The sequence below is a fragment of the Sciurus carolinensis genome, chromosome 19 (genome assembly GCF_902686445.1).
Source record: "Sciurus carolinensis chromosome 19, mSciCar1.2, whole genome shotgun sequence".
Lineage (NCBI taxonomy): Eukaryota > Metazoa > Chordata > Mammalia > Rodentia > Sciuridae > Sciurus > Sciurus carolinensis.
The window spans coordinates 12,607,674-12,627,586 of NC_062231.1; the positions used below are offsets into that span (position 1 = coordinate 12,607,674).

The 19,913-nt window shown below is 61.8% G+C and overlaps 1 protein-coding gene across 10 annotated transcripts in view; it reads right to left on the minus strand.

Moving 5' to 3' along the window:
* Positions 1–1,424: 1,424 nt before the first annotated feature.
* Positions 1,425–19,913, minus strand: part of Ift122 (intraflagellar transport 122) — a 62,057-nt gene continuing 43,568 nt past the window's right edge. For 3 of the 10 annotated variants that reach the window (XM_047534677.1, XM_047534675.1, XM_047534672.1), the window contains 13 exons: positions 19,596–19,757; positions 15,914–16,080; positions 13,407–13,578; positions 12,091–12,193; positions 9,999–10,139; positions 8,840–8,937; positions 6,552–6,652; positions 5,297–5,462; positions 4,585–4,696; positions 4,005–4,160; positions 2,658–2,737; positions 2,209–2,373; positions 1,425–1,846 (listed from right to left, as the gene is read on the minus strand). In XM_047534677.1, the coding sequence (XP_047390633.1) occupies positions 1,757–1,846; positions 2,209–2,373; positions 2,658–2,737; positions 4,005–4,160; positions 4,585–4,696; positions 5,297–5,462; positions 6,552–6,652; positions 8,840–8,937; positions 9,999–10,139; positions 12,091–12,193; positions 13,407–13,578; positions 15,914–16,080; positions 19,596–19,757 (1,713 nt within the window). In that variant the 3' untranslated portion in view covers positions 1,425–1,756. The other 7 variants (XM_047534679.1, XM_047534676.1, XM_047534678.1 and 4 more) reach the window with 5 other exon arrangements.

The following is a 19,913-nucleotide window of genomic DNA, read 5'->3' on the forward strand; positions in this document are numbered from 1 at the left end:
CTCGTGCTCCGGGGCGGGAGAGGTCCTGGAGTTCTGGGCGGAGACTGGACCCGGCTCCAGGGAGGTGACAGAGCCAGACCTGGTGCTCAGGTGCCGGCGCTGCCCGAGTGCGCACCCAGCCTTGGTTCACCATGAACCACTCTGTTCCTGGAGGAAGAGCCGCCGAGCCTCCGTTTCCTCATCGGCGTCGTGGGCAGCCTTGGCGGTCACTGCGGGTTAGACGAGGCCACGCGTCTGGGAAGGTGCGGGACTGAGCGGCGGCCGTCAGACCCGGCTTCCGGCCCCCGTGGCTGCAGGACCGTCTCTCACCGGGCTGAGAGGATGCGAGCTGGAGTCCCAGGCGGCCCCCTCCCCCTGCCTCCAGCCAGAGACCATCTGATCTGTCACTGTGATTGACGCCTGTTGGGTAGCTTCTTTTTCCCAGCCATATGCAAATGACTGCAGTTCAAGTAACGCGCTAATGGAAATCCTAACACATTAATAAATGTTTAGCGAGAGAGAGGCATGCATGCTCGCGAGTAATTAGACGCTCGACGGAGGAGTTCTGTTGGCACAACTGTCTGGCTCCCATTCTTTGTTCCCCCCCATGGTTTCCAAAGAGAGATGCGGAGGGAGGGAGGAGGGGAGGGGGCTGGCGGGGTGGGGGCAGGGAGCCTGGGGAAGGGGCTTCAACTTGGGCATGGGTGACTTTCGCAATGACAGCTCTTTTCTACCCTGGGTCTCTTCATCCCTCCCGTGGGCACGTCTGCCCCGCCCCCTTCAAGATGACCCCTAAGGTGTCATGGAGATGGAGTCCTGAGGGGTGGGCTTCCACCTTGGGGACAGACAATCCCCTGGCTTCTTTCCCCCTGAGCTGCCCCTGGGCCTTGGCACCTCCCTTCCCCATTGGCTGCCAAATGCAAATCAGAACCCCTTGCAGGGCTGATGACAGCTAGGGTGTGGCCAGCACAGGAGAGGTCCCCAGGAAGCATGCCTGCTTTCCCAGCTTCTCACCTGCTCCCCGGCCATGCTCAGGGCCCTGGCTTGGACCTCAGCACTTGGGAATCTCAAAGGGAACCAACCCACTTGCTTGGGGACCAGGATGGCCCAGTGGTGCTGGAGACCCTCCCTGGGCAGGAAGCTGGCAGGGAGTGGAGGGAAGGTTCTAGAAGCTCTGGGGAGTAGCCTTTATTTCAACCTCTACCATCTTCTTTGGAGTCAGGTATCTCATTTTCTTGTCAAGACAGATCCCCATTAAACCAAAATAAACAAACAAAGAAGTCCCCGCTCCTCTACCCCTTCCCATATTGCCATTTCGATTAGATTAAATTTTAAGAGCACACAAATGCGATGTTCCTTTCGGATCAAATTAGAAACAGGTGCACTTTTGCATAAGGAAATTAAGTTGCAGACAATATGAAGATTTGCTAAAATGCAGACACTGATGAAAATAAGTAGCCCTTTTATTTGTCATTATTGAGGCAATCTGTTGGCGCGGTGCGCGTGTTCCTGGTCTGACAGATCCGTGGACTCGGGCAGGTTGCCTCCGCAGCTCCAGCCGCTCGCAAAGTAACAGATTTTTTTTTTTTTCTTAGAAAATATATGTACATTCTCTCCCATCTCCTGGTGCTATTTACAAGGCACGAAATGCCATAAATAGGAATTCTGTGGCAGCACAGGCCCCTCCCTGAAAGACAGCTTCAGCTGGGGACGCCTTCTGACCGGCACTCTTGCTTCCTTCGCGTCCCGGGCCTGGGGTCTGCAGGTGGTTCCGCGGTCAGGGGCCGGGGTCGTCGATGCGCCTGCGGCAGTAGGGGCAGCTGGTGTGCTGAAGCACCAGCAGCTCGTAGTCCTCGGAGTGGAACATCTGAGGAGGGGGCGACAGCCGGGTCACGGCCCTGAGCCCGTCCCACGGAGTCAAGGCCAGAAACAGCAGGCCTTTGGCCTTTGATCTTTGGCCGCAGGCTGGGGACTGAGGCTCTTTCTGAAGGGAGTTCACAGGTGCACCCACTCCCCGCAAAACACCCCTTCCATTCAGAGAGGTGCAGAGCGACAGGCCAGGTGGCCTCCGTGCAGATGGCAGCCAACCGCCAGTGAGGGAGGGGCTGGGGACACCCCTCTCCCCCCAGCTCAGAAGGTGCCCGCCCCATGCCCCGCCCCCAGGCGCCCCGCCTCCCCAGGGACCCTTTGGGAGATGGAGAAACGGCGCAGGCGCCCCGGAAGCCGCACCTGGAAGCAGGAGGGGCACATGGTGATGGAGGCGTCGGGCAGCAGCGAGCGGAAGTACTGCCACTGCAGGGGCCGCGGCCAGCGCTTGATGAGGACGTCCCGGCGGCTCATGGAGCGCAGCACTGACCGGTTCACCACCACCGGCACGAACTCCGAGCCGCCTTGCTGCAGCGGGGGATGCGGGGAGGTGCAGGTTTACCGCATCACGATCCCGACTCGGGTGGCCGCCAGGACCCGGATGCTTCCCGTCCCCAGGCGCGCGGACAGCCACACGTTCCTCCCCGGCCAGAGGGGCAGCCAGCCCACAGGAAGCAGTCCTGCCCCTCCCTCCGGCGCCATATCCGGACACTGTGACCATGTGCCCCAACTCAGGGTCCCCATGTGCCCAGGAGAAGGGACGCAAGGCGGCCTCCTGACGGGCCTGGGCACCCACGCAGGAGGCGCCTCACCTCGAAGCTGAGCTTGGCGGTGAACGGGTCTTCCTCTCCCATGGGCTCCATGCTCTCGTCCAGCCTAAGAGTCTGGGAGTCTGGAGGGTTCTGGTCAAGGACAGAACTGAGGCCGGTCAGGGGCAGGTGCCACCCTCCTTCCAGCTGGTTCTGATTCACAGGACCTCAGACGGCCTGAGAGTCTCCCATGGCTCCAGGGAGTGTGGGGAGGGAGCAAAGTGGTCCCAGCTGGAGGGATGGAGGGACATGGACCAGGAAGGAGCCAGGCCGGGCTGGCCTCTCAGGTGGCACTGCGTGGGCGGGGGAGGGCTCCCACAGACCCGCTGGGTCAGAGTAGCCTGAAGGTGTCTGGAGCCTCCCTCTGCTGAGGACGGGTGGCAGAGGCCGCAGGGGCTCTCAGGGGACGACCCCTGGGGGTGCTGGCAGGGAACTCGGGCCTGAGGACCTGCTGGCACCTGCACTGAGCCCGTGTGGCAGGCAGATGTCCTCTCCTTCAACAGACCACCCGGGGCCCCTCCCCTCTGCTGTCAACACGCGGCCTGAGGGGGTTTGCTGGAAGCGACACTGCGTGAGACGCCCTGCTCGGGGCCAGCCTAGGGGCAGGGCCAGCCTGGACAGTGAGCATCCCCCTGCCAGAGGACACGGTGGCCCTGGGTGTCCAGGAAGCTGCACACTGGGGTTCTGCGGACGTGGTGGGGAGGAGCACCGGCTCTCGGGGTGCTGGGCTGGCACTGTGGGCGGCTACCTCCGTCACCAAGCGCGGGATGGGCCGAGCTGCCTGGAGACGGCCACCCCAGGGCCAGCAGACGCCCACGGGAGGAGTTGCGCCTCTGCTCAGCCTGAGTGAGGTTCCTGTCACTTGCATGCAAGAGTGACCCGACTGCCTGGCGGGGCGCACGCCTGTCACCCTAGCTACGCAGGAGGGTGCCACTGAGGCCAGCCTGGGCGGCACGCGGAGACCCTGACTCAAAATAAAGCAAAGGGCCGGGGACGTAGCTGGGCTGGTCGAGGTGCCGGGCTCAGTCCCCAGCACCGCAAAAAAAAATAAAAGTAAAAGTGAGCGGGCGTCGCGCCCTCCGGCGCCCTGGCTTCCATCCCCAGAGCTGCCCCACAGAAGTAAGTGGACACGCACCTACGTCCCTGACCCTAAGGCTGGGGGCCGCTGACAGACACGAGTGGCCGGCAGGAGCCGGGGTGGGGAGAGGCCTTCGCAGGAAGACCCAGGTCCCCTCACCATGTCTGCCTGTGGACTGGCGGCTCTGTCCCCTGGTCCTCACTGCGGCGAGACTGCAGCCTTCCCGGGGCTGCGAGGCCGGGTCAGCGGGCCCTGACCGGCACACAGGATACTGCTGCTGGTCACCTCTTGCCACCTGTTCTCGCGCTTGTGTCTGGGTGCCTCCAGGTCGATGAGGGCCACGGCCTCCTCGTCCGTGATGCCCTCCTCCAGGTAGAACTCCACCAGGTGCAGCACCTCTGGGCACAGGGAGGGGTGGGGACAGGCTCCTGGGGACGGGCGGCCCATGCTCGAGGCCACACGCGAGGCGTGGGCAGCAGAGTGGCCCCAGCGGGCTTCCCCAGGGCCAGTGGGCCGCCGGGCCTGATTAGGACAGAGCTGGGCCTGAGCTGCTCCTGCCCCCGTAGTCGAGTGGGCTCCCCTGAGGGAAGGGGCTTCTGAGGGTGGCCCCCAGGAAGGAGCGGGGACTTGGGAGCCGCCTCGGCCTCCCAGGCTGAACGCAGGGCGCCAGCCGCCCCGGGCACCGCTAGGCCAGGCCTGAGCCAGGCGCCGGGCTCTGGTTTGGGCAGCCCTGGTCCTGCCTCGGTGACCCGATGGTGACTGTCAGGCAGGGTGGGGCGCTGTGCCCTGGTCACCAGCGAGGACCTCTGGGCCTTCAGGCCTCGCCCCGTGCCATGGCCAGACGGGACTCACCGTAGGAAGAGGCGGAGAAGACGAACGGCTGGCGGCAGTTGACGCAGACGTTGCCCAGGTTGTTCAGCAGGGGGTTGTTGGTGGAGCAGCGGTAGCACAGGGGCACCAGCTCCTGCCAAAGGACACAGGGTGGCCCAGGCCCCCGGGAGTGGGCACAGGGCCCAGACGCCAAGAGCGTGGGCAGGAGGGCAGCAGCTCCGGGCTGTGTGCTGCGGAGAAGTGGACGACATCCTACGGGGATGGTGGGCCTGCCGCCTGGGGACCAGTGCCCGGGCCACCTTCCCGGGCCACCTTCCCGGGCAGGGCTCAGCAAGACACTCTTGGCAGGAGTGAGAGAAACAGCCACCACTTCCTGCCTCCGCACCAGGCTGCGGGCACCGTGCTGCCACGATACCTGCACCGGCACGTCTATCCTCGCCACCACCCGTGGGGAAGGCGTCACACGCGTCCCCATCTGATAGTAGGAAACCGAGACTCAGGAAGCACACGTCCGATGCCCCACGGCTGCCCTGAGCTTGCAGCAGGGGCTGGGCAAGGGACACTGGCGGCTGCCTGGAGGGGGCAGGGCGGCAGGCCTGGGTGGTTTGGGCTCCAGCTGGGGCGGGGTGGAGCCTCCAGGTCAGGGAGGAGGGAGGGCAGGCCGCGGGGTGGGGAGGGGGCAGGGCTGCGGGGCAGAGGGAGGAGCCTCCCGCCCCAGGGGCAGCGCCCGTACCTCGCTGTCATGAAAGGGCTTGGAGCGGATGGTCAGGCTGCCCAGCTCGATGGACTTCTGGAACCTGGCGGGGCTCTGCAGGCCCTGGAGCTTGTCGTAGGCGTGTCGGGCCAGTTTGTAGGCGCCCAGGGCCCTGCTCTGCCTGGCCAGGGTGAAGAGGGTGTTCCTGGCAGTGGCCAGGTTAAGGCGGCAGAGGTGCTGGGCCGAGCTGCCACCCCCGGGAGGCGCTGGCCCTGGAAGGGGCAGAGGGCCTGGGAGCTTTGCTAGTCCCTAGTCGACACACAGGCCAGGCTCTGGTGGCCCTGAGAGAACTTGCTGGAAGGCCAGGTGCCAGTGCTGAGGCCACCCCACCCCTCGGCAGGGGTCTCGGTCGGAGAAGGCACCCCTGGATTTGGGGAGGGTCCCCTCAAAGGTGAACGGTACCCAGGCCCGTCACCCAGGCCCTCTGCCAGGAGGGTTCCTCAAAAACGCAGCAGGACTGGGTTGAGGCACCCGTGAGACTGAGGAGGGGACAGGGGACAGTTGTGGCTTTTATGACGCTCCAGCCTTAAAAGATGTGGTCGTTCCTGGCCACACAGGCCCATGAGGGCCCTCTCTGCTTACAGGTGCTCAGGGGTGCTCACTGGGCACAGGAGCAGACGCAAACCCATGGCAAGGGTCCCCCAGACCCTCCACCAGGCCAGCCTGTGGCCGTTCCCACGGCCACCTCCCCTGGCGTCCCTGCTTTTCCACGGGGTGTCCTCCTGGGAACGTCCACTCTGCCACCTACCCTGGCCACCTGAGGCTGCAAGGACGGATATAGCCTCCCCCAGGTAACCTCCCCTGGCAGGGCCCAGCCTCGGCTGAGGTCCACTCTTGAACTGGGCTTTGCTGCCTGCCGCCTCCCATACTAGCTGGCAGCTCTGTCCCCTGGTGCCGGGGGCCTTGTACACCCGACTGACAAACACGGAGCGTGGCAGGGCCTGAGCTGGAGGCTCGGTGCCGCCTCTGCTTCCCTCATGCGGGTTCTGGGAGGGCTGGGGACAGCTTGTTGGCCAGAGACCTAGGCTGGGCTCAGCCCAGAGGGCTCTGAAAACGAATCCTCTCTTGGCACCGGCCCTCAGCCTCCCTGGCTGAGCCTCTTCCACAGCAAAACAGCAGCAGGAGGGGGGCTCTTCCCCTGGGCTGGGGGACAGGGAGGCTCCGGCAGTAAAGGCCTGCAGGGAACTTCGGGCCATTGGAGCGGAGGGCGGGCGGAGGGGAAGAGGAAGGATACACTTTAGAGATGCCCAAGGGGGTGTCCTTGGTCAGGCTGTGCAGCAGGAACCGGGAGATGTTGAAGAGGGTTTCCGGAAGGTGGAAACTGAACGGCTCCTCCTGTGGGAGAGGACAAACCTGAACTTGATGCGCGGCGCAGGGCAGGCGGACGCGGCGTTCCGAGACTGCAGCACATGAGCGTCCTACTATGTGCTGCGCGCCACCGAGCCCCAGCCTCATGTGGTCTCTCACAAGGGGGATCTCTGGACTGAGCTGCCCAGAGAGGGGACCTGCCCCAGCTGCCGAGCAGAACGGCAGAGCTGGGGTTCAAGGCCAGGGCCAAGTCCTGACCAGGGTCTCACCAGCAGCGCTGCCCAGGGTGGTCCTGATTCCATTTCTCTGAGCTCAGCTCGCCTCCACTTAGCTCTAAAGAGAAGATCTTTCATGCAACCGAGGATGGGGCCCCTGAGGTGAGCAGGCCCCACAGCCAAGGCGGTCAACCCTCCCACACCTCCTCCTTGCCCTCTGACAGCCGCCTGAGCCACAGGCCACCAATAGGTCACCTGCACCCACATGGTGCCAGAAAAGCTCAGCAGGGACGTGGTGGATTCTCCACCAAGAGGGCCTAAGCAAGGTTAAGAACACGCTGTTTTGGAAGATTCTGGCACATCGCGTACTGACTGAGGCTGCAATTTCTAATCACGCTGTAGACGTGGGGGATTCAGGCTGGCCAGCTCCCCCTCCCTGTCCCGAGCACTTAAATGGTAATAAGCCGACACCTCCCCAAGGATCTGGCCAGGCCCTCCTCACCACCGAGCCACCAGGGCTTCGCCCCAATTGGTCTAAATTTGCAAGGGCTCTCTTTATGCTTCTTTGGTTGAGAGCCCAGCGTCTTCTCTCCAGTTCCGACTTCCATTTCTAGTCTCTGTTAGCTCCAAGAACCCAAGGAATCCTGAGCTGCATCCTGTCCTGGGTGGGAGCCAGGAAGAAGTCTGCCTCTGGTTCTGCCGCACTAGGTGAGGAAGCTTACAAAGTCCCGGGGAGAATGGGGGCGGCGGGAGCCTAAAGATTAGCAGCTCTCCTCTGGGAAAGAAGCCACCTACTCCGGGAAGGATCCGACGCTTCCCTCCCAGCTGCCCTGTCTGTGGCCCTGGTGCCAGACCCTAACCTACCACGGGCCCCAGGCCTGGCCCGGGCTGCACCACCACCCCCAGAGGGCTCCTCTTGGAAGACGAGGACCTGCTGGGGGAAGAGATGAAGGCAGGACTGTCGCAGAACTGGAGGCCCCGAGTCATCTCTCCTGCCTGACGTTCCCAAAGGCAGAGACTGCGAAGGGGTCTGAGCGGATGAGAGGGAGGGCGGGCAGCAGCCATGGAAGGCGGGGTGCGACCTCTGTAGCAGAGGAGCAGTGACCCAGGGCCACTCGGCACCAGGCACTCTTCCAAGTGCTTCCGCGACAGGAACCTCGCTGAGGCCTCACGACCACGCCCTCCAGCAGGTGCTGTCAGCGTCCTATTTCAGAGGCTGAAGCACGAGAGGGTTCGTGACTTGCCCGAGGTCACGTGGCGCAGCCGGGACCGGAGGCTTCCTGAGTTCACTTCAGAACCACACACCACCCTGCCCTCCGTGAGCTGGAGGGGAGCAGGGACAGAGGCTCAGGGCACGGGGACAAGGCGCATCGGGTGGCCGGGGTGAGGGATGAGCAGTCGCGACACACTGCCAACACAGAGCAGCCTCAACGAAGGCCGGCCGCCCGCGGGGCCCCTCATGGCCTCAGGTAAGCTCAGGTTGCAGAGGCTTCGTCAGCCCTGGAGGAGCGACTGAGGAGACGCACAGGACGAGGAGGCCGCTGCCGCCCGTCACCCGTTCCCCTCTGCCACCAGACAGCTTGGAAATGGCGTCATCGAAATAATCAGGGAAAGACGACAGAGGACTCTACTGGTCCCTGCAGGTGCAGCCACCTCTCGTTTTACAGAGAAGGAAACTGCTGGCCACGTGAAGACACAGGAAGTCGGGAGCGGAGCCGGGGTGGGGAGCACGAGCCCTCGTTCACCTAGAGAAGCCCGAGGCGCTGGGCCTCCATCATCTCCGCCTCGCCCGACTCATCGAAGCCCAAGACGATCAAGCAGAAGGGCCGGCTCCGGCCTTCAGAAGCCCTCACAGGCGCTCGGCCCACAGCAGCCCCAGGAAACCCAGCTCTTTCTCCCCAAGGGATCAGGACGTCTGAGGGTCGTCACGCCCCAGCGGGGGTCCCGTCAGAGACCTGTTGCTCCTAGGACACGATCAGTGAGCAGGCGGGCGCCTTACCGTGTACCGATGGATGGCGTGGTAGCCATGGTACAGCTCGGCCAGGTGCTGGAAGTAGTGGAACTTGGCCAGCATGGTGTCCTTCTGGACAGGATCTGCTGTGGGCAGGAGCGGGGAGCAGAGGGAGAGGAGCAGCTGTCAGTCGGCGTCTACGGCTGCCCGGCCACGGGAGGAAGGGCAGGGCCTGTGGCCAGCGTCAGTTCTTCTGAAACACTGGGTCTACACCAGGGAGAGGGACGGGCAGGGGACAGGAGCTCCGCTTGGGGGCCACTCCTAGACGGTGGCGTCTGGGCTGGAAGCAGCTGAGGCTGCTTCTCCGGGGTTCTCTCAGGCTCACACTGAGCCCTCCCAGGCCCTTCCCCTGGGTGATCACCGGCTGCAGCGGGAGGTGGGGACGGCGGGCACCCAGCCATGCCAGGGGAGCCTGGCGGGCGAGCTGGGTACGTGCCAACTCCATCCATTATTCACGTTCACCTCAAGCCTCCTCCCTCTGGACTGCTCTCCTCTGTGGCACTTGCCACTGGCCAGGAGAGAAAAATGCCACCTGCCACCAGGGCTTGCTGGTTCCCACTCCAGCAACCTCCTGAAGGAAGTGGGGCAGGGTCCCCTCCAGGGTACAGACGGGCACAGGGAGCTCAGGAGGGAACAGCGACTCGCTGCAGGTCCCTCCGTGGCCTCCTTTCCAGTGTTTTCCCCTCCTGCACGCAGCCTTGGTCTAGAGAGGCACACCCACCCCTGTCCCCCTGGCCGAACTCTCCCAGTGCATCATGGGAAGCCTTGTGAAAGACCGTCTTCCTGCCTGGGATGAGGGGATCTGGAGAGTGTTATTGTAAAGTGATCTCTTCTTCATCTTTTCATTTAATTAAATGTCTCGAAGCCAGTGCTCAGCTGGGGCCAGCTGCAGGCTCCCAGGCGGCAGGGGACAGAGAAGTGCTGAATTGGGAACGCAGGGCGGGACCTGCCAGCTGTAACCCCTGCGTGGCCCCCAGATCATCCTCCTTATGGGCCAACGCGAGAGATGACACAGGAGATTGTGCCAGTGCGAGACAGGCCCGGGGACAATGCACCCTGTAAACAAGCCCCGGGCTTTAATTAAAATGTCCCCGCTTGTTTGATGGTATCTCGGTACCAGACCGGGGCTGGGGAGCCGGGCACTCACCTTGCGCGATGTCGAGACACTGCATGGACAGCATCCAGTAGTAATAGGCGGCATCGTTGAACCTGCTCTCCACCACGGCGTTGTGCGTGAGCTGCTCCAGAACCTTGACCGCCTCCCGCTGCCTTCCGGCCTTGTGGAACGCTGGGGCCACAAGAGCACAGGTCACTTGGGGGCGGGCGGGAGGCAGGGCGGGGCCGCTCTGAAGTAGGGCGCCTGGCGCAGCATCTGCGGCTGCGTTGCTGGGATGCCGCCTCTCAGGCCGAGGGCTATAAATAACCGAGGCGACATCCTGAAAAAGCACAGTGAGATACGCTCCTTTTTGGCTGGCAAGTGGTGACAACCTACTTCAGAAAGGGATGGCGGGGAGAGAAACCCGGGGAGCCAAATCCCAGGGCAGTCTGGGCGGGAAAGCGGCTCCTCTCTCATTGCTCCACTCCAGCGCGAAGCTCCGTGACCGCGAGGTGACACCCCAGGTCCTGACACTTGAGGGAGCTCCGTGACGTCCACGGCACTTCTCACTGTGCATTAGCTCACTGGACCACCACATCAGACTCGTGAAGAAGGGACGCTGATTCCTTCATTGCAATGGACGACGAAAGGGGCTTTGCCGGGTAGAAGTGAAAGGGTCACCCCCAAGGTCAAAACACCGAGCCCAGTTCAAGTCCCAGCCCATCCTCGACAGGGTGTTTTCTGACATCAACCTTGAATGAGCTGGCTCCATTCTTGAAGCCAGACGTTTGGGATGACAAGCAAAATCTTTCTTAATCACCCTACGTCCACGTACTAGAAACTTCCCGGGCACCGACTGCACGGCCAACTGCTCAGGATGTTGGGCTGGCAGAGCGCTTACAGGTGTGACACCTGCCCACAGGTGGACACTCAGATGACCAGATCCTCTGCCTGCAGAGAGGGAAAGGTCTGGCCTTTGTTCCGTCTCAGCTCGGGCTCTTGTCTGCGTACCAAGTTACTATGGCGATGGATTCTTGGAAGGGCGAACAGACAGATGGATAGGTTGATGTGTTTTGCCCAAACATGCAGCTACTTCAGCAACTGGGTGCTCTGGAAGTGCTGAAGTGCTAGAGAACATGCTGTCCTTCCGGGAGCTCCTCGCGGAGAAGCTCCAACAGGGAGCCACTGATTCTGCACCGTGTCCAGAGGAGGCGACTGTCGCCATACAGAAGTGAGAGCGAGTCGCTGTGGAGCATGGCGCGCGCTTCAGCTAGAGGCGTCCTGACAGGCAGCAAAACAGCCGGAAGACTCAGCTTCCCCAGCTGGACAGGTCCCGGTCCAAGTCTGCCTCTGCCGCTTGCGAGCTCTGTGACTTTGCACGGCACATTTAGCCTCTGCATCTCTGCAGGGCTGTTGGCAAGATTCAAGGTTACGTAGGTTAAGTACCCAGCCAGCGCCTGCCAGAGAAGGCAGTCGGGTTTCTAAGTGACGATCAAGGTTACCAATTACAGCACGGCACTTGCTTTGGCTCTGAGTGCAGACTCCGCCGTGCCTCTGGGCAGCGCACTTCACCAGTGACGGTGTGGGGGGACGGAGGCCACCTGCTTCTCTGAGTCAGAGACGCAGCCTGAGCTTCTATTCGCAGTACAGGAGAGCGGGGTGAGACTGTTTTGGGGTGTCCTCCCTGCACCCCGCTCCCAGGGCCTCCTTGCCACTTGCCAGCTATGAGCCTTCCTTTGCCTCCTTCGACCTCAGTCTTCTGTGCAGAATAGGAATCAGCATCATGGCATCTACGCCACGGGGCTTTGTGAGGGACAACAGGGACGGAGCTTCGCTCAGGAACCACAGGTGTGTGTGGAGGGGACACAGGACCTGCCTAAGGCTCTGAGGCAGGCGAGTGACAGGCCCATGGCTCCAAAGCCACGTCCCGTCGACTGCTCCAGAGTGGTGCACCAGAGCTGGAGGTGGCTCAGTGGGACAGCACTTGCCCAGCATCCAAAAAAAAGCATTTCACCAGCAAATGCGTCCCATCCCAGATGACGCCGCCTGCCTGGGGACCACAGACAGGCCTGCCAGCCTCCCTGGAGCGTGTGTCTTGGCAGTGCCGTCCCTGCCCCTGCCCCAGGCCAGGTTGCGTGCCTACCTTTCTGGGCTTCCTCAAAGCGATCGTTCTCTGCCAGCCACTGAGCGTAGGGCACGTAGATGTCATCCTTAAACTCAGGGTGCTTCTCGCCCAAAGCGAAGGCCTGGAAGGAGGAGCAAACGCAGTCCTAATGAAGCAGTCCCTGCAGCCCCCAGGAAACGTGGCACTTGGCTGAATCAGGGATGTCATATTTTGCCAGCCTGACGACTCAGAGGGGGAGAGCGCCTCCCTCCCAACCACCCCCAGCAACACAAAAACATATCAGCTCTTTGAAAACAAAAGGCAATTAAGAGCAACACGCGAGCGACTGGATTCAGTGACAACACAGTCTGTCCCTGCACCACAGAGGCGGCACGGAATCGGAAACATTTTATTTTGAGGCTTTGCGTGGGCTCCTACAGCACTGCAAACAGATTTCTTTTAATTGCAGGCGACACCTAAGGAAACAGGATTGACATTATCCTCATCACCGCTCACTGGCTGTCTCAGATGACAGTGGCGGTGGTACTGCCTGGGTCCCAGCAGCTCCCGCGCCCCAGCCCCAGGCCACCTGTCAGGCCAGGGGACCCGGAAACAGGGAGCAGCGAGGACCAAGTGGCCCTGAGATGCTCTGACTCATGCTGCTAGTAACTCCATCTCAAGACGCCATCGCTGCCGGTCCCTGCCACCACCTTTTCTCACCAGGGTCCTCCGTCCCCTCCCAAAATGGAGTCACTCAAAGGGCAGACAAGGGGCAGACTGTCTCACTCAGAAGAGGCCCTGCTGGCACTGAGACGGCCCACGGCTGGGGCTCCCCTCCCCGCAGGGTGGAGTGTCTTGGGGCACGACAGCCGGTAAGTGGAGGCACAGAACCAGGCCTCGGCGGCAGCCTCCCTGCTCAGCCAGCCTCAGCCGGCGGTCTTGCCCTGGCCAGCGTGCCCCTCCCCACGTGTCCCGCATATGGGGGGAGAGGCTGGGGAGCGGGGAGCAGGAAGGAGAAGAGCTGGCCTGAGCCTGCAAAATACAGGTGGCATTTTCTGCCAAGAGGCCACCCAGAGGTTTTAAATGTCACACAGGTGCACCTCCAGTCAGCCTGGGTGCCGGTCAGTAGGCGCAGGGGCTGTCCTGCCAACAGTCCCAGCCCCAGACCTGCCTGCCACAGGGCGAGCCCAGAACCGGCCATCGAGAACGAGCTTTCCAACAAACGAACGAGCGGAAAACCACATGGAAAGGCCCTCGGAGCCACTCTGGCTCAGGGACCCCAAGGCTAAGCCTCCTGACTGCCAGGCAGGCACTGCTGCCCGAGGCCCAGGCCCTGGGGCACGTCTTCCCCTCACCTCCTCCCAGCGCTGGGTCTCCACGTGCAGCTGCACCAGGGCCTTGAGGTCGCCGATCTTCAGGTAGGTCTCGGCCGCGTAGCCGGGGTTGTTCAGCTTCTTGAAGTAGCGCGCGCACAGCAGCAGGGGCTCGCGCTCGGCCTTGTCGAGTTTGCGGGCGATGTCGATCAACCTGGGGAGGCGCACGGGAAGGCAGGGAGCCTGTGGGGGCTGTGGAGACGCAGCTCCGTGTCCCCCCATTCTGCTGTGCCCGGGCTGACACGGTGCCATGGGGTGATTAAACGAGCGAGTGCGTACTCCAGCCACACTGCCAGGACCGCGGGAGGCGCCCCGGGGGCTGTCGGCACCTCATGTGCCTGTCACAGGAATTACTCATCTACCCAGCAGGATCTGGTGACAGAACAAACGTCCACTGAGCCGCTACAGGCACCAAGATGGCGCCAAGCGCTTTCCTGAGTGTGGCCTCAATGAAGCGCCCTGAGAGGAAGGTGCTCCCGTTCCCACTTGATGGGTGAGAAGACCAAGCGTAGCATGGCAGGTGAGGCGCGGCCCAGGCTGGGCAGCAGGGAGCAGGAAGCGCTCTTCCTCCTGGCGTTTCTGGAAGCCGCTGCAGAGCGCAGGCCGCCCGAGAGCTCTCCAGGCCAAGGTGCTGGCCACAGGGAGGGGCTGCGGGAAGTGCCGCTCGCCGCATCTTCCCGTGACCGCCCTCCCGCTGCCTCCCGCGCGTGGGACCTGGGCTGGGGGGAACGTGGTTCTGGTCAGGCCGGGGTTTGGAGTCCGCCCAGCTCTCCCAGGGCAAGGGTTCTCCCCAGCCAGCTCTTTGTGGGAAGGAACAGGGGAAGCGGCTGTAACCAGCCCTGTGCTCAAAGACAGGCGAGCTGGAGGCCTGTCAGTCTGCACTTAGAATAATAATGGCGTCTAAAAATAACACTGCTCGAGGAGAAAGGACACGTTTTTTAGGGAAGGTGCCACAGGCAGCGGGAGAGCCTGAGGGCTCCCCACCCAGCACACCGATGTCCCTGGAGGAAAGGCACCTTTTACAGCCAGACCTGGAAAAGGGTCACAACAAGCTTAATGTCTCTTTCTTGAACTCATTAAGTGTCCCTAGGGTAAGGGATGCGCAGCACTTGCCAATGAAAGTAACATACGAAAAACAGAGGGGAGAGGCGGGTCCCAAAATCTGCCTGGCTTTTGTCTGTTCCACCCCCTTTGTGGAAAGAATAACTTGGGGAGCGAAGTCTGCGCCTCTATCTTCAAGACACTTTATTCTTAGGCAACGGAAGGATGGGGTGGTACGTCACCCGCCAAGGTCCCTTTGGGAGGGGCCCACACAGCAACCTCTTGGTGGGACTCAGGGGGCCACTTAACCGGCCTTCCCCCTCCCCAGGTCCTGCTGGCCACTGCCACCCTGTGGACCGCAGTGCAGCCTCCAGAACAACCGACAGTCTTCAGGGCCCAGACTCCATCGGCCTGAAGTGCCCCCGCCCGTCCTCTGCCAGCTCGGGTAGTGTACGCACGCACACCCACGCAGGAGCGTGAAGCCTGCGGACACCTGGACCTATGGTGTGCCGCGTCCCAAGACTGAACCCGTGGCCTCTGCAGCCCCACTGGGCCCACTTCCTGTCCTGGCTCTACCGTGGCGACTGGCGCTGGCACCCACGAGGGCCAGAGCTCAGAATGGGCCTGGCTCCCTCGCCCACGCTGGCGCCCCTCACCTCTCCTGGGCCCTTGGTCCCCACAGTCCCTCCTGGTCCACTAGTAACCTGGTCTCTCTTCTTCTACCCCCACGGCCCAGGGGCCTCGGGTAGTCTGGCCCTGACCGGGAGCCTCCCTACCTGCCAACACACACCTCGACTTGGTCCCAGGTCCCCGCTGACCCCTCCCTGCTGGCAGCCAACCCTCCCGCACACCATGGCCTCTCGTGGTCCTCGGCTGTTCCTTCCGCCTGCGCCCCTTCTGCCTCCTGCAGCTCTGCCTCTTGACCTCCTCAGGGCCCTTCCCGGGAAGAGCCTCCCAGGAGAACACCTCAGGGCTCCCTCCCGGGCTCTCCTCCCTGATGGCCTCAGAACGTGTCTTGGCTTCTCCCATGCTCTGTGTTCTGGCCACTGAAACCACCCGCTCGGAGCTCAGCCCCACGACGGCCCAGCGGTTTGGCCTGGGGCATCCCAGGTGTCCCGTGGCCTGCTCCCCCTTTGCTAGAAGGCTACAGAAACACCAGCTCGGGGGCCTGGGCGAGAACCAGATGCTTGGGAGGTGACTGTAGCCCCAGGTGACAGCGAGAACACAGGGAACAGTCGCTCTGATGCTGGGCATCTCACCCGCCTCAGTCCCTGTCACCGGTCACCTGTACCCTGTCCAAGGCTGCCTCAGTCCATCTCTGTGTCTCCCTAAGAACCGAGTCACTTTGGAGTTTAGTTTAGATATTTCGAAAAACACCGTCCGTGGAAACCCAGACCCACGCGGCACAGATGCTGCCGAATGCTTCCGGGGCCGGGGCTGGAACCTACGTGTCCGTCCAGCCGCGGTCGCCGCTGATCTCTATGGCCTTCACGTGCTCCCCTGCAGAGACGTACATCTCCACGGCGGCCTTGGGCTCGTTGATATTCCTGGCCCAGTCTGCCTGTTTGGTGATCAGCATCTTTGTTTCTTTGGGGTCTCCAGATCCAAGGAAATCCTGAGGAAGCACAACAAACACAAACACCCGGATTAGGACTTCCTGTGCCAGCATGACGTCAGGCTGCGGAAAGCCCGAGGGCTCTGCCTGGCGACACGGCTGTCAGGATGCAGGCAGCAGCCCAGCCCCGCATGGCCAGTGCTGGCCTCCCAGGTGGGTGGGAGAGGCGCTCCTGGGCTGCCCGGGTGTCCGGACGCTGACCCCCCGTGTTTCCTTCCCTTCGGGCGCATGGACTCTTATTCAGGCTCTTGGGGTACCGGAAACAAAGTGCAGGGAGGGGCGGGGCGCCCGGGTTGTCCCTCTCTGCTGTGCCCGTGCCTGCTCCCACAGAGGCCGGTCACCTGGCGGCACGATTTCAACTCCGCACTTCACTGACACACAGGGGTGACGCCCGCGCCTCGGGCTGGGGCTGAGCCGACCCGCCTGAAGGTAACCCAAACCAGGCACAGCGCAGGTCAGGCCTCGGTTCCTGACGTTTAGCTGAGATCAGGGAACTCTCTCCTCCTGGCTTTGCCCCCAGAGCTCTGCCCAGGACAGATAACAAGCCAAACAGCCCCGGGGGAATTCTTCCCAGCTCAAGGGCGGTGGCCCCGCTGAGATCAGGTCTGCAGCAGTGGGAACTTGATCCAAAGTGGACAGCTGGAGGCCACAGGTGATCTGAAGTAGGGGGCAGGGACCCTGGAGAGGACCAGCAAGGAAGAGGACCTGTGGTCCTAGTGACCCGGAGGTCAGGCTGCAGGGCCTGGGTTCCTGACACCCCATCAGGGGCCTCTGCAGGGCTGTGCCCGGTTCCCTGGGTGAGCTCCAGACTGAGAGAGAAATGGTGGCAGAAAGCCGCCTCTCTTCAGGATGCAGCTGCTGCCATCCAGGCGCCTGGGTGCTGTCATTTTTAAAGGTGCGGCTTTTCAAAAAGGGAGATGGAGAGGCTTCGGGCCAGATCTGCATCACCAGTAAGACTCGGTTTGGGATCCTGTACCCTGCACAGTGCCGTGTCGACCCCACCCGAGTACGGAAGCAGCACTCCTTCCCATGATCAACGCGTGTGCCAGGGAAGTGCAGTCAAGGTGTGCTAAGAACCACTCCAACATTAGCTTTCTTTTTTTTTCCATTTGCTTTCAGAGTAATTATGTAGCGCCTAAAATGATATATTAGGTCGGCCTAAGACAAGCGTGTTTCGGGGAGTGGGGGAAGGGCCTGCTTCACCCTGGTGCTGGGGTCCCAGTCTAAGACAGGGCCACTCGGCTGGCCTCTGGTTCCCTCTGCAGTACCCAGGGAGGGCTGGGGACCTGCCACTGGCTACAACTCGTCTGGGCCACAGAGGACACCCCGGGTTCTTGGTGTCTCCAACGTCTACTCCTCTGCCACAAACAGCTGGTAAATGTGCCCACCTGTGGGTAAATGCAGGAGGTGGGTAGGGGTGGTGACAGGCATCATGAGAGAACGGAAGTGTCCTTCAAGGGGGCTGCGGAGAGTGCGCAGTGATCTCAGGGTGACCGAGGGAAGAAGGTCAGAGGCTAAGAGGGAGCCATAAATTTGGGTTGTCTCCCTGAGACCACGCGGCCCGCAGCTCCCCGGCCTCTGCCAGGCCCAGCAGCCCAGCTCCGAGGGCTGTGGCTTAATTGAAGCTGAGTCTAAATGGCTCCTTCAAGGCCTGGCAAACTGGGTTTTCAAAGGCTCTTTGGTTCCATGAAGTTAATTTACACGTTATCTAGGGGCTTCGTCCATGGCTTTGTCCTGAAGTGGACAGAAAGGGGCCGTGCTGAGTGACGAATGGACTGCGCAGTGTTCTCATGCTTGGTGACTCTGATAAGGACATACTACATAAGAGTTAAGAGCATTATAATTCCCCTTATCACCACATAAACATGTCACTTATCCGGAAAGCATACAATTTATTTGTACGTGGGAATGTAATTTAAAAATTTTCCGAAAACCAGATTGAATCTTGGGAAGCAATTTTCAAGTAAACAAAAACATGCCAGGTTAATAAGCACCGTAGCCCCCACATAATGTCTATGTGCACATTTTCTCAAATTCAGACTCCCGGGCAGTGGGGGGCGGCGGCGGCGACTTGAAACAGAACCAACCTACTTGGAATTGTGACCAAAAACAACCCCAGAGTATTTACCTCCATAGAGACGGACCAGATGGAGTGCGGACATGGCTCCACCTCTGGGTGGGAGTCTATGGACGGACAGGAAGCCCACCAGGAGCCTGGGGAGGGCCCAGCGCAGGGGCAGCGGTGCAGCCCGCCAGCGAGAGGCCCAAAGGGGACCTCCTCTGGTCACGCGAGGCCCCTCTCGCTTTCCTCAGGCCTGGTGCTTGTCCAGGGCACCGTGCGTGACTCGGTACAGGTCTGGGGACGAAGTGGGCCTGCCCCTCTGCTGCCCCCTGAGGAGGAAGTGCAGGCCTCGCTCCAGGAGGGCCCCGCCCAGGCCCCACCACACACTGCTCTCTGGACACCCGATGACAAGCACCGCCTCTTTACGACACCAAGCTGCCAACTTGGGGAGGTGCTAACCTGGGGGCCCCCCTGCCTTGGCGGGTGCTGGCCCCGAGAACCACCAGGTCTGGCAGTTCCTGATGCCTAAATTCTACCTCAAGGGATTTGATCCATTAGTGGAAGTTTATGTCCCTAGCTAGAATTTTGTTAGCTCCAGGAGAGACGCGCTGATTTTGGCGTCCTCAGGGTGAGTGTTCTGGGGAATCCTGTGTCGCGCGTCTGGTGGGAGTGGACGCAGCAAGAAGATGAGGGAAGAGAGGGTCCCGAGGCCCCGGTGTCAGGTCTGAGTGAAGGGGTCACCAAGGTGCGGCCCAGGGGCTCGTCCAGGTCCAGAAGACACCTGGGCCATATCACAGGCAGCCAACAGAACCCTCAGCAATAAGGTCTGAGAGATCAACAGGTGGGCGGGAAGAGAACACAGCCGTCTTTGGGAAGAGACAAGCTCGTCCATCTTGCACTTGTGGGCTGCACAATCACCATCCCCAGCCGCGCGCTGGCGGTAGCTGAGGACTCACTGCCTAATGCCCCGGGAGCCTCTTCTGACCCTCGCTGGGAAGGCAGGTGAGCAAAAGCGCCTGGGGGGAGGAGAAGCCCAGCCCCTCCCATCCCCCAGGCTCCCGGCCTGCGCAGTGGGGGCCACTCTGGTCCTGGGGGACATTCTCATGCCGGCCATCAGGAGCCTGGGCCAGGAAGCTCTTCTCACACACGGGCCTTTTAAACCTAGACCTGCTGGGGACTCACCTTGATAGGGACCCCGCAAATGCCAAAGGGGCTCTCCACCCGCACCTGAGGTGATGGAGCGCCTGCAGCTGCCATGCACCATGAGGCACTATAAGGACGTGGGCCTTCAAGGTCGGCTCCCGTCCACTTCAGCCAGGGGCTGAAGGTGCATCCTCTGTCCCCCTTGAGGCCTTTACTCTTTCTGTCTGCGTCACCTCTTGGGGCACACAACTCGGACCTGCAGGTCCAGCCCTGGGGCTGGGGTGGCGCCCGTGCCCAGGCGGGTGGTTACCTTGGCATAGTCGAACATGCAGAGGTCGGTGTACATGTCGAGCGCGAGGTTCTCGTGCCCGCACCTCTTGTACAGTTTGGCGGCCTCGTGGAACTTCCCCTGGTAGGAAAAGACATCTGCCAGAAACAGGTCATTGTTGGTCTCTCCGCGCTTCTTCCTCTCCTGGAAAAATTAGAAGCACAGGAAATGGCCTCTGCAGCCCTGGGCAGGAAGCGCCTCACACACAGGCTCCGAGGTTGCTATTTCAAGGTGAGCCCCGGGCCTCCCGCTGGGACCCAGGCCTGGCGCTCAGGGCTGTTGTGTCTCTCACCTACGTTT